The sequence below is a fragment of the Tetrao urogallus genome (genome assembly GCF_951394365.1).
Source record: "Tetrao urogallus genome assembly, chromosome: 1".
Classification (NCBI taxonomy): Eukaryota; Metazoa; Chordata; class Aves; order Galliformes; family Phasianidae; genus Tetrao; species Tetrao urogallus.
Window position 1 is genome coordinate 142,447,656 of NC_136813.1, and position 14,191 is coordinate 142,461,846.

General features: G+C 51.1%; 1 protein-coding gene across 1 annotated transcript in view; it reads right to left on the minus strand.

Annotated features, from left to right (window-relative positions):
- Positions 1–11,074: 11,074 nt before the first annotated feature.
- The window catches only part of RBFOX2 (RNA binding fox-1 homolog 2), a gene marked incomplete at both ends in the record, with an annotated part of 157,413 nt that continues 154,296 nt past the window's right edge, over positions 11,075–14,191 (minus strand). The window contains 3 exons of the mRNA XM_079546770.1: positions 11,075–11,119; positions 12,241–12,313; positions 13,256–13,344. Of these exons, the coding sequence (XP_079402896.1) occupies positions 11,075–11,119; positions 12,241–12,313; positions 13,256–13,344 (207 nt within the window). The remainder of the gene's footprint in view (positions 11,120–12,240; positions 12,314–13,255; positions 13,345–14,191) is intronic.

Sequence of the window (14,191 nt, forward strand, 5' to 3'; positions counted from 1 at the left end):
CTGGGGATGCTCACCAGAGAGTTGGATGGATGTGGCACTGAGGGACGTGGTCACCAGGCACGGTGGGCACGGGCTGGTGGTCAGACTGGGTGATATTAGTGTTTTTTCCCAACCTTAATGGTTCTCTGATTCAGTTGCCTTGTTAAGGTCTATGAAATCACAGTGGTAGGATCAGAAGACTGCACCCTGGCCTATCAGAGCCACCTGCTCCCATAGGGTAACCCAGGCAGATCAGTCAGACAACACTGTGAACGTCTTAGCAGATACAACTGCTGCAGGCAGCCTGCTTTAACACGGCTTTGGCTATGCAGACAGGAAACAACATCACCAGAAGCCATCAGAGGTGAGAAGAGGAAAAAGAAAAAAGAAAGGCCAATGCACTCCTTGGCAGGAGCTTATTTACCAAACAGCTGGTGGATGTGTGCCTAATTTGCACAGGGTAAGAAAAAATAAAGGTGCCTGCTGCGAGTACAAAGTTATTGTATGCCGAGCGGGATAATTTCATGCTACACAATTACTACAGATTAGGGTAGAAATAATTAAACAGAAGGTTGTGCTCTGAGGCAGAGCTCCCCTGGCACCAGATTCAGGTCTATGTGGAAGCTCATGCTCTTAGACGCTCCCAGAACCAAATCCCCAAACTTCAGCCCGTGCTCCCCAGCAGCTCAGCCACCTGCTGTGCCCTTTGAAGTCATATCTCAGAGTTTAATTTAAGTCTTTCTCCCCCTTTCTTACCTTTAGTTTCTCTCTAACCCACACTGCGAATTTCACGAGTTCGCACTCCATCTTCCCCTATTGTCTCTGCAGGAGCATCACTGGGCGCTGTCTCTGTGCCCCTGTCCCACCTGGGCAGGGATGAGGGACCTCCAGTAGCTTGCTGGCAGTGGCACCCCTATGTCAGGGCAGGGGGCTTTGGGGCTGCCAGGAGCCAGAGAGAAGTATCTTCAGCCTGAGGGAGGTTGATACCATTGCTTTCTTTCTTTCTATTTTTTTTTTCCCCCCAGCCTGAACTCACAAGTGAACCAGAAGCCGAGATTTTGGACATCTCTGCTCAGGAGTGAAATTACAACAGCGGCGAATGCTTTTCAAGTGCCTCAATGAAGTATGAAGCGTGCTCCTTCCTTTCTGTCTTTGCCCACACATGCATGCATCGGCCTCCCTCCGTCTCCGCCAGTGCATGACCTCAGGCAGTGAAGCAGCAGAAGAGCATTAACCCACATTTGGCCCAGACCTTCGCCGTTCCCTATAGCTGTGCAGCCTGCCATGCGTGGAGCTGCCCAATTGCACCCACATCGGGGGCGACGCAGATGGTTTTGGGGCTGGGGGTTGGTGGCTCTGCACGGCTGCGCACTGCCCAAGGTCCAGCTGGGGAGACAGCACTAAGCAATCTGGCCATGCGCTCACCCCCATCACATGGCTGCAATATCCCACTGCATTCTGGCTTAGACACTGGCAGGGAGAGGTTTCACAGTGATGGGCCCAGTAGGAACCCATTAGGAGGGGTGTCTCATGAATGCCTACCACCCACACCTGCAGAACGCAAACTGCAGAAGCGTGTTGCCCGCTAGCTGCGTATTCCCAACATTTTACACAGCCAAACAGTGACTTTTTGTCCATTTAAAAAAAAAAAAATCAAAGAAAACAATCTAATTACAGGATAAATATTTAGCTTGAAATGAGCAGACAGATATTCAAAACCATTCTGTGACATGACAAATGATCTGAAAGGAGCTTCGCCCACGGCGCTGTATGCTGTTCAAACGCAATTTAAAAATACATGGCGTGGTAGCAAAAATAGACGTGACCCTGAGCACAAACATCACTGCTCAGACAAACATCTCCTGTAAAATGCCGTCAATTATTTGGATGGCAGCCAGACCTGGGGACAGCGTCACCCACCTCCATGAGCTCTGCCGCCATCAACTCGTGCTGGCTTGTGGGCCTTGACATGGACGCCAGGCCTTGCTGAAGACTGAAGGGATGCTCCTGTCCCCTTACTCACATGGCTGGACCTTGGCAAGCTCTTGGCGTTCTGGACAAGCCCCAAAATGTCCCTTGCTGCCTTTACCATGGCTAAGTTATGGGACGTGAGCCAGGTAGCGTGGGAAGAACAAGCTTTAAACCCTGAGGAATTCACATCAGAACTCACAGGAGTGAAGGGATGCAAACAGACAGGGGTTCTCCCCATATGGGGATCACAGTTATAGGTACAGCCTGGTGTGATTTAGGAAAAATAGCTCTCAGAAAGAGCGGTGCTGCAGTGGCACAGGCTGCCCAGGGAGGTGGTGCAGTCACCATCCCTGGAGGTGTTCCAGAGCCGTGTGGATGTGGCACTGAGGACATGGTCAGTGGGCATGGTGGGGATGGGCTGGTGGCTGGACTATGTGATCGTAGAGGCATTTTCCAACATTTCTGATTCTATGATTCTGTGAAAAGGCCGCAGGCTGTGCAGAAGAAAGGAGGCTCATCCATCACCTCTGCTGTTCCCAAGGCAAATTTCCTTGGATTTTCAGCAGGGATGCTCAGACTGGGATAACTAATAGAGAACAATGCAGCTTCAGGAGAACTACACACTGGTGGAGAGGGAAGGGATGCATGTGGGCATCATTAAGAGAGAAACAAAATCCCTACAGTTCGCTAGAGAGGTGCACACAAGAGTCTGGCTGTCCTCCAGACCTTGTTTTCCAGCCTGTTGGCTGCCCATAAGGATGCTGCTGCTCTGCCCCCTCCCTGCCTTTGGGACTTTCAACATCTCACGTCTGCCCAAGGAGATCCAAGCACAGACCCACCATGCACCTGCCCAGGTCCATGGCCCTGCAGCGACAGCCCTGCTGTGGGATGTCCCCATGGAGCACCAAGTGGTTCTTCTCCCCTCAGGCAGCTCTGAGCCTCTCACCTGCATGAATCTGGCCAAAGGCGCGAGCTTTATCTGGAGAGCAGCAGCACAGAGGGTGTGCGCTGATGGGGAACAGCAAAGACCCAGAGGTTTTCTGCATGGTGAGGTTTCCCAGCCTCTGGCAAAGAGCAGAGGACAGCAGCAGGAGGCTGTGTTGGCAGTGATGTAAACACGTGGGGGCTGCTGTTGTCGAAGGGCTCCATGAAATCAGTGATTTCCGAGCGGAGTTCAGCCGGAGAGCGCTGGGGCTATAAAAAGCAAAGTGACTTTGCGTTTTGACGCTTCCTCCCGAGACACACAGAAGTGATTTGTGATTCAAAAGAAGAGGAATTTATCATCAAAAAGAGCTGGGACGGAGCTCGGTGTTTACACATGGAAGACAGGCACTGAGAGCAGATTTATTTATACCCACCCATTAATAAAAGAAGCCAAGTCAACCATACCTTTGTGCTAAAGTTAGAGTGCAGCACTCGGCATGTCCTTAAAAAGGCAAGAAAGTTTCTGCAAACTGGGACAGCTGCTGGGGGTGCTGGCTCTGCATGGCTCCCAGCATGGATGCGTTGCTGCAGCAAATTGGCCAAAGGCTGTGAAGCTCCTGCTCTGCTGCTGCTGCAGGGAGAGAAACGGGAGCACGCAAAAGCTGGAGGAGCAGCAGCACTCAGTTGTAGGGGCTTTGGCCATAGGGCAAAGGCAGAGCAGCCAGGCCAGCGGGCAAGTCACCACAAAGAAAGTCAGCAGTAGTGCCAGCCAGCATGAGTCACTGGAAGCTCCAGGCTTGGGATGTGACATTTAGAAGTGCTTCAGCCATAACTCACTGCAGTGAGTCCCACAGCCAACACAGAGGGCTGGAGTTTTCCAGTCTCAAGACCCAAACGCCAGGGTGTGTTACAGCCCTAGGAAAGCCAGATCTTTGCTCCTTGTAAGGTACTTCTAGAAAGCAACTAATTGCCCTTCTTTGGGGCGAATAAGCAGACGAGCTCTGGCAGTCTCATCTCCCTCACTCCTGCCACCTCCAGCCCCAGCTGCTCCAGCTCAGCCCCAGTTGCAGGAACCATGCAACACAGCCATGCTCATATGGACGTTAAAATTGAGAACGACAAACACATCTTGCCTGAACCAAAGTGAAAGGCTATCAGAAGAATGCCCAGGCCATCATCCTGAAGCCAGGATAGTCAATAAGAGGCCAACAGTGAACTCCAAGCAAAAGTCACCCCGCTGCTGCCCTGGGAACCGGGACTTCTCCCTGGGCATCAGTACCTGCCCACCAGATCACCAGGCCAGGGACGGTTGCAAGGTGCAGGGCCTCCTTCTCTGCAGCCACTGGATCAGCACTGAGACGCTTCCATCCTAATTGTCCCTGCTCCCAACAGACCATTCTTTCCCTTGGTCAGCTTGCTAAAGAATCACCATCATCCTCCTTGGACAAGCTTTATTTCTAGCAAGTCTACTTTGAGCAAAGCAGAAAGGTTACTGCATTGAGAAAGCCACTTTTTTACGTGGGCAGATAGTGAGCGGACAAGGGGAAATGGCTTTAACTAAAAGAAGGGAGATTTAGGTCAGATGCTGGGGAGAAATACTCAGAGGGTGGTGAGGTGCTGGCACAGCTGCCCAGAGACACTGCGGTGCCCCATCCCTGGAGGCTCAAGGCCAGGTTGGATGGGGCTCTGGGCAGCCTGAGCTGGTGGGTGACAACCCTGCCCATGGATCAGGATGGGGCTGGGTGGGCTTTGAGCTTCCTTCCAAAACTGAGCTGCTCTGTGATTCTATGACTCCTTGAGGGGCTTAGTAGTCAGCCCCAAGAGCCACCATTTTACCCACACGCCTTGAACTGAAGGCTGAGCCCTGTGCTGCCTTCTCTTCACTCTCTGAGCGCCCCACTGCCTCGTGCTTCGGTCCCAGCGCTGCAAGGCTTTATCTCCAGACGTCTCCTGATGCAGAGCCCCTGCTCCAGCTCTGCCACCATCACCCTGACTCCCAGGCATCTAATTTTAGCAGCTGCTGCTGAACATCCTCTCGAGTTATTGTTAGAATGCAGCGAGCATCATCTGACGGGAACACACTGCAGCTCCTCAGTAAACACCGCAGAGGAATGCTGGAGGAGCACACGCAGCCCCGCAGCGCTTGCCCACAGCCCCTTCCTCTTGTGCCCGGTGTCTCGCATCTCCAAAACCAACCAAACAAATCCAGCACTGGCTTCAGCTGTACTCGGCCCATTCTGCACCACCATCTCACTCAGCTGATGCTTCCGTAATTACTTGCAAATTGCCCACAGGGATTTATTATTTGTTATTTTTAGGCTCATTTCAGCGGAAAAGGCATCTGATTATTTGTGTGTGTGTATATATATATTTGCATGACATCTTTCACTCTGAGCATTTCACAGAATACGAATGAACTCCTGCTTGGCTGCTGCTGGTACAGGTAGGAGGAGCGAAGCAGTGGCTAAAGTCACATCTGAGCTCCTGGAAGAGCGTGGGGTTACGGGCAGGCAGGCTGAGATCACACCAGGCTTCACCCATTACAAGACAATCACGTAGTCATTAAGGTTGGAAAAGGACTGTACTCTCATCTAGTTCAGCCATCCTCCCGCCACCCATATTACCCACCGTGGATCCATCTCCATCTCCCCCCCCTTCTGGCGGCGCCCTGCAGGAGATGCGCTGCTGGAACCCACCCAGGCACCCACAAACACACCGAGGAGCCATCCGACTGGTGTTTCTCTCTTTTATTTAAAAACAGTGCTTCATTACCATTTGCAAAGGGTTAGGAAGGGTTTCCCCCCTTGCTTAGAGTTTATAAAAGCCAGCAACATGATCAATAATTTATACACATGGATAGTAATACAAAAAAAAGGAATAAAAGCTAAAGATCTAACTACTCCGACCTTCACAATTCCAGCTACTTGATAATTATAGGAATAACCCAATGAATACTGTATGGTCTGAAAGCTACTATACAATATGATACTTAACGAGGGAGGGTGGGAAGTCAAGAGGCTGTCACAAAGCCCTGGGATGCAGCTGCTGCTTCTCCAGAGTCAGCGGGGAAATGGGACCCTGGGCAAGCGGCTCGGGCGTCCTAGGAAATGAGCCAGGGGAAAGGGCCGCGTCCGTGGGGGGCACGTCCCGCTCCCCAGTGGTACCTGGCAATGGGAGGTGCTGGGGGGGCCGTGGGGAGGGGCGACTCCGTCGCTGCCTCGGGAGGTGCTGCGGCATCTTGGCCTCGCACGGGAACCCTCCGGCTCTTCAGCAGGTCGGCCTGGGAGGTCAGAGCCACGCTCCGCCAGCCGGCATCGCTCTGCGGCCCCGCTTTGAGGCTGCGGGCCCCAAGTTTGAGCTCCAGCTTATTTACAAGCAGGATTCTATCGTAGGAAAAGAAAAAATCCCAAACAAAACAGAAAAAGAAAAAAAGAAAAAAAAAAAAAAAAAAGCCCCAAACCAAATCACATCCCCTGGGGTAAAAGAGGATTATTTCGTCACATGGTAACGCAGCCAAATCCAAGCTGCCAAAACTACAACACGCACACAAAATACTGTGATCAAACAAACAAACAAACGAAAAAAATCATAGGAAAACATGACCAAAACTGAGGCTGCTCCTGCAGGAGGCCTGAATGCTGCAACGAACCCATTCCTTGGGGAAGCAACGAGCCCCTCCAGCAGCACAGAACTGGGAGCCTGGTAAAAGATTTCTCATTGACCCAGCCCAGGAAAAAAAAAAAAGCGGGGGCCGGGGTAGGGGTGGGATATGAAGTGGCATTTTACCAACTGCCAGCCAAATGAACGTTGGGATGGACGGCTTCAAACACCAGCAGGCTCCTGGTGAATCAGGTAAGGATTCTGGCTTGCCAAGAGGCACAGCCCAGTACCCAGGGGATGATGACTGGTAGTGCTTCCCAACGTTGAGTCGGCAGCGGGGACAGGACCCAGACATCCCTCAATGCACGGTGGGGAGGGAGGGGCCGTCCTGCTGAGTTCTGCTAGAGGAACACGTACTGGGGAAAAGCCCTGAGCCTGCTTGAGTAGGGCCCCATTTCACACGCTGGCCGTTGGCCTCCTGCTCGCCTTGGGGACTGGAGTTGTTGCAGAAGAAAGGTCTGACCAAAGTTTGAGGCTAGAGAGGGCAACCAGTAAAGTGGGGTGGAGGGAAGGGGCTCGTCAGACATTAACATCACCGAAAATAGTGTTTTATGCAACAAAGAATCAAGTCTCACTGGTGCATACTACAAAATGTTTGACATTTTCCAAGAGCATGACAAAAGAAAAACACAAAGAAGTTTACATCGGATGCTCATCGCATTCACTAGGTTGGGTTGGTTTCATTTCCCCCCCACTCCTATATTAAAACAGTGCAAACAGGTAACACGCTTCAACCATCACCCTCTGCACCAAGGGCTGCAGCTCCCGCACGCTTCCCCTGCGGAGCCGGACCCAGAGCCTGCGGTGGTTTCCCTTTGATAAGTTTCCAAGTGCTCCCCAACACTCCGCCCATCTCCTGCTTTGGGGCTGAGCTGGGATGCAGACAGGGAAGGGCTGGGGACGTATGAGGGTAGGAACCAACGGGGGGGGGCTCTGCACTCCCTGTTTCAGGAGCTCTCTACACCAGCCAGCAGCCCACATCTCTTTCCAGGATGAGAAGGGCGGGCGATGAGATGGTGGCACCAACGGTACCGCAGCTAACACCTGAGCCTGGTACTCTGACAGCCCTCGTGTTGCACGCTTCCACAGATAAAATGGGTGAGAACGGGGGATAAACTATTACCTGTGCATTAGGGATGGGAAAGCAAGCCTAGGGCAGTGATGTGAAGGTCACTGACAGAGCGCTGACTGAACCACAGGTCTCCTGAACAAGCCCTTGCTGGGCCAGCCTGCTCTCCCTCAGGCTACTTCAAAACATGGCTTTGTCTCTCTGAACCCCTCACTGGATCCACCCAGAGCTGGGTGAGCTCCCCGCTGGCTCAGCTCCCAGCACAGCTTTTCCTAAAGCTTTTCCTAGCAGCTGGTAGTAGGGGGAGGTTTATGCTGCACACCAGGCACCGATGAGACCTATTCCCAGTAGAGAGTGTGCTATGCCAGTAGAATTCAGCTGTATACCAGCACAACTACACCCTCAAGGAAAGACAGACCGGCATACTATAGAAAAAAAAAAGGAGCTCATCAACTCAAAATTGTATCGGTATAACATGGTGCACTGGCCAGATCTGCTATAAGACAAAAAAGACAGCAACACTCAGAGGAACTTCCCTTCCTCTGCACCAAGAAGAACCCTTGGGTGCCACCGGACAAGAGGTGACAGCAGCAAGCTCTGTGCCAGCCCGTGCTGCCCCTGTGAAAGCCAAGCCCTGGGGACTCGCCTGCAGAGCCGCCTCAGGGACAATGTTAGCTGCTGTCTGCCAGACAAGCCAGGACCCAGTTAAACTCATTAAGAGCAACTCGTTTTGCATAGGGAGATATAGGCTCTGTCCTCACTCCTCCAGAAGACAGTATAGCCAAGGCTTGGCTGCTCTGAACGCACCTCATTAGGATCCAAGCAAAACCACACCTGCTGTTTGCCAAAGGGGAGCTCAGCACTCCCGCTGCTCACTGCAACGTTTCAGACTTCGGGAGCCTGGTGGGGAGCGATGGAAGCAGGAGAACCAGGATGCTCTGGAGCAGGTTTTACTTGGAGATCATACAGCAGGGCACCACAACGAAGCCCCTTGGCCTCTCAACAGATGCGGGTAGGCTGAAGCTGCCGTGCATAGACTCTGCTGGGAGGCAGAAATGGGGCCGGCCTCCTGTGCCCGAGAGGAAGAGTTGGCAGTGGGTGAGAACCAACTGAGCTGAACTGCAGGGAAGGGGCAGAGGGGTGTGAGCCCCCCAGTGGGCACGGTTCCCCTCACACTGCTCCTACCACAGAGCCCCCTGCAGCTCCAACAAGAGCCCCCAGGAGCCCCGATTCCCTCTCATTTCCTAGTTTTTGTGAAAGCCCCAACACCCTGTGCCCCCCTCCCCGTTTTTTCAATCTAACTAAAATATTTATATACAAACAAACAAAAAAAAAATAGTCACAACAGCAACAAACCAAACTTTGGCTTGGAAAAAAAAAAATTAAAAACCAACAATAAAACCAGGAAAAAAACAAAACAAAACAAAAAAATAACAGCAAAAGGTGGCCAACAGGCTGGCAGTTTGGTGTCCCCTTTTTCTAGCTATTCCTCCAGAGAATCAATAGCTTCAGGGTCTCTAGCTTAACTAACGGCCTCCCCATTCTTCCCCTCTGCTGCACCCAGAGAGGCTGCGTTTCACTGGGGGAGAGCAAAGAATGCATGGCTGTGCATGGCTGGGCCAGGACACCTTTCCAGGAGCCCAGCTTGTAGACATTGCTTAGTGTTAAATGCAGGAGGTTTCCTATTCTGCTATCAGCAGTGGATGGAGAAGCAAGGCTATGGCAGGACTAGGAGAGGGTCCACCAACAAACCCATGCTCCAAGAAGTCCTTCCTTCCAAGAAGCAAGAGTTGAGGCAGCCCAGTGAAACCACGCTTCTCTAACCCAGCTTAGGGATGGTGTAAAAGCACTTCCCTCTGAGCACCGGGGCTGCTGGGAACCTAGGATGGAGGTCAGCCAAGAACGCCAACCTTGTGGCCCAGCCAAATCGCTGCTGGGGAGAGAAGGGAGACAGTGCTGGGGGAGTCACACAGCTGTACCCCGAGCAGGCTCTCCGCTTCCAAATCTTGTCTTATGTAGTGTCATTATGGACCCAGCAGCCCAGGTGTGCAACTTGCTATGGGAGGCTGGGCAGAACGGACCCAGGGCTCCAATGTGACTGAAAGGGCCTTGGATACATAGCTTGTGGTGGGAAGTTCCTATGAATTCAGAGCTTGTACAAACTGCTTCTGCCTCCTCCCAAACTCCTGACCGAAACAAAACCAGGATCACGTTTGAACATAAAGGACGCTCTTCCCCCAGACAAACCCACGTGCATACGCCCCTCACCTCAGCAGCTTATACACTGACTTGCTTTTCCTCATTCACGTTACTTGAAACAGATTGCTCGCTGCAGTGTCTAAGCAGCTCAGGATGAGCAGAAGGAGAGACCTCGCTGGCTGGATGTCAGCACTGATGCACGCTTCTTCAGCCACAGCTTTCTTCATCGTCACGGCTGCACTCAGCTGGAACCGCTTGCTGTCCGCAGCAGAGGTACTGTGTGATGCTGCACTGCATCAGCCGCTCCTCGAGGAAGAGAGGGAGCAAAGGGACAGCAAGGGAGAAGGGTGTCTCGAAAAGGAGGATGGAAAACTAAGAGAGTTACAGCCACCAGCAATGGACAACGATCAGCTAGAGTAAGTTGTGTGTGCGGGAGGGAAGGATCCTCCTCCTCAAAAACTCCTTTCAAAGTCTTGTCCCCTGTGCAGCGGTAACAGCCAAAGTCTTTGGGCAGGTTGAGGACATCTTCTCTCGCCGAGTCTAAAATCCTGACACTGCTGCAACTGTCCCAAACCCGTGCGCGTCGTCGGGTGCTGATAAAAAAAAAAAAAGGAGGGAAGTCTCCGCATTTCCCCCTTCTCCAGATGCAAAATCTCCCACCAGCATTTAGGTCCCAGCCACAGCCAAAGAGCGCTTCCTTCTGCAGAGCAGAAACACGGCAGGTGGAGACTTCTCCCTCACGTCCTCCCGCCTCCTGGGCACTGAGCACCAGTCCCAGAGCAGTAACTCTGTCTGCGTGTTCCTGATTAATAGCAGTTTCTAACAGCTTTCCTTATCGCTAATCGCCTTTTCCGTGATTGGTAGGATAAGCTATGCACCAACATACACACACGGAAATGCATTATCTTTTTTTTTTTCTTTTTTTTCTTTTTTTTTTTTTTTTTTTTTACCACAGTTAAAATTAAAAAAAAAAAACAAAAACAAAAACAAAACAAAACAAAAAAAAACAACCAACCAAACAAAAAAATCCGGAAAAAAAAAAAAAAAAAAAAAAAAGCACAATCTTTGGAACAAAAGAATTAAAGGCAGAAATTTAAAGGAAAAAAAAAAAAATACATATTCAAAGAACATAGTGAGGTATAAAAAAGTATTCTCTTTTCTTTTTGTTTTTCCTCCTCGTCTTGCTATAGAGTTCCTCTACTAGTAAATATTGCAATAGCCAGGCCTCATGAACTGGGGGGGCTGTCCCACTTGCAGGGGGCTCACGTCACTTCAGTAGGGGGCAAATCGGCTGTAGCCACCTCGGTATAAACTCGCCTGTAGAAATCAAATGAGAAAAGAAGAGGTTGTTAGGAGGGCAAACCATGCCTGGAGGCGCTCAGGGCTAGCGGACGTGTCCTGGCACTGACCTGCCACCATCTAAGAGACAAAAGATCACCTTGCCTGCTAAAGCAAGCAGTAGCTCAGGGGCCAGGCTCACAGGCAGCCAGCTGGAGGGGAAGTCTGGCAAGTCCCACGCACAGAGACCTCAGTACGAGAGGGACTCATGAGTCCTACTTTCTAAGCCAGTTGTCTAGGCTGATGTTTCAGATAGCAGAAGTGCACTTCTAGGATCCTCTTCATCTCAGCTTAATGTACAGGTCTGACAGAGGCACGATGACCTGCTATCCTAGAAGAACCTCTGTTTCCTCCATTGACTCTAAAAGGAATCCACATGATGAGCTGCGGCTCAAACAGAGGAGCTACACTGCAGACATCTATATTTAGGTGCACTTTTTCTCCGCACACATTTGCATTCCAGCCTTTGCAGCAACACAGATACTGCACTGGCTAGAAGCAGATGGGCAGGCATGTGTTCTCAGCAAGCTGTGCCACTCCCATGCGATGCCAGCATACCTCATTCCCGCCCTTGCATAACCGCTGCTGGCAGGCAGGACACCGCATGCTTCTGCTAGCAGAAGAGGGAACCGAGTGCAGCTCTGCTGCAAGATGTCACAAGAAAAACTTATTCCCTTACTCTACCTCGCACTGATCTCTCAATATGCAATAGAGCCCTTAAAGGTAATGAAAAAGGTAAGGAAGAACGTCCTGCATCTTCAGCCACTGCCGATTCTTGCTCTGTCTACCTCCTTGATACAGATGTACCAATGCACCTACAACACTCTGGTTCCCGATGTTTCTGGTGATCCTCCCACCACCTCCTTCGTACAAGATGTATAACACTGAGTGATAATTGCTCTCCTAAACCTGGCTCCTTTCCTAGCGCACACATGCAGATATACGAATGCACGACTAGGAAGGAGCTGGCACTGCAGCTAGGGACCTCCTCCCTCAATGAAGAAATCTTTCTGGATGAAGTTCCAGTACCCGACACACAGTGAGCAGCTGTTCCCCGTGCCGGGGTTGAGAAACAGCACAAGAAAGAAAATTGCACTTACCACAGCGCCAACTCCGTAGCTAGCGGCAGGGGCAAGGGCATGGTAAGGATCTGCTGTGTACACCCTGCCATAACTGAAGAGAGGGAGAAAACATACAAAAAAAGAGAAAGAGAGTCACTTTGGGGGGCAGAGAAACAGCTGTCTGACCACAGGCAATGGAAGAAGCAGCATGCCCTTCTACACACATGTATGCATACATGCACACACATGCACATGGGCTGCCCCTCTTGGAAGAGAGCCTACGGGCATGCCGCCATGCACGGTATGAGATGGGCGAGAGACGGGCCTGCGAGGAGGGACGTGGCAGCACCAGGAGCTCAACCTGCAGGAAAGAGGTCAGCACCTCGCACGTGGCAACTACTGCAGCCCTCGCCTCGAGCGATGTGGTGGGGGAGGAGGGTGAGCCCCCAGTGCCGGTGCTACTGGCACAGTACCAGCTGCTACATGGAAAGTACTGCGGGTTCTCCAGAAACAGAAGGGAGCACGAACTTCAATGCTCTCACGCGTGCGAAGATTAAAACACAGCCTCACTGCACAGGAGATGAAAAATCTTATGGTGAGCACTCTGATGATGATCATCCTTTCCATTTACACGGAGCTGCATGTTAAAGCACCCTATGCCATATGAGCTGAGAAATTCTTAAGTTCTGGATGGGGAGAGAAATGCACGCAGTGATGGAGCAACCTGCTCAGAGTCAGAGAGCAAGGAGCCTGCAACGCCAACCAGGGCTTTCAACCTTGAGCCACGACCACACCTCCTCCTTTGCACAAGGAGTCCCCAGGCTAAGGAAGGGGCCAGGATTTGTGCCGGCTCGCACACGCCAGAGGGCAACGCTGCCTGGGAGCAGAGACAAGTCGTGCACTCATCCTTCACGTTGGGCAGTGCATGCATGTGTGCGAGTGCAAGTAAGACAAAGAAATGGGGAAAGAAGTAGAGAAGAACTGTAATGGATCACAGCTCCTCAGATCTCTGAGCACAGCAAGCCAGCCCCGTGGTTGCCTGCCCCTTACATACCCATCGCTGTAAGCTGCTGCAGCGGCTGCAGCGGCCGTGGCTGCTGTTGCAGTAGCAGGCTGTGCATATCTGTAGGCTGCGTATCCACCCTGCAGGAGAGAAGAGAACTGACTTTACAGATACCTGTCCACCCACGTAGAGAAAAAAAAAAAAAAATGAAAAAGGAATCACACATCACAAGGAGAGGAAGTGTTTCAAACTGCATCAGCTCCCATGTCACGTACATTACGAGCATTGCACATTGGCACGTGCGTCTTCCTTTGCTCAGAAGGACTATGAACACTCTTCCATTGCCCCGTTTAGCAGAAGTAATAAATTAAAGCAAGCTTGAGCATGGTGATATCCCAGTAGGAAACTAAATTTGGCATGTGGAAACAGAAATCCAGAAGAGAGCTGAAATACTGCATGCAACATAATTTCTATGTCCCCTTCCTCCTACACTGGGGAAATCAGAGGTGGGCACCTTCCGTGAAGCATGTATTTTAGAAAGGACGTAATTCAGACAAACTCCTGCTTTTTCCCCCCTTGTTTTGTCTTCTTTTTTTGTTTTTTTTTTTTAAAAAAAAGCCTGGGAGACCCAAAGGATAGATTTTCTTTTGGTTCAGATGCATAAAAGCATCAATAGCCAGGAAAGCCAAAAAGCAGGAAATGATGGTCAGGGAGATAAATTTCTGGTGGCCTCAGGGGTACCAACAAGCAAACCAGCACAGATACCCCTCCCTTAAAGTAAGAAGGAAACAGGTTGGCAGAAATTATGTCTGAACAGTCTGTACTGCTGCTGCACTTCTATCTATGCTACACATCTGTATTAAAGATCTTTAAAATGGTTACACTCAGAAGGGGCAGTTCCTGAAAATATAGCTCCAGCTGAGTAGGTAAAACACGAATCCTGACCCAGAGGGAGACTTGGGAGTGTCCTGCTGGAATTCACACCAA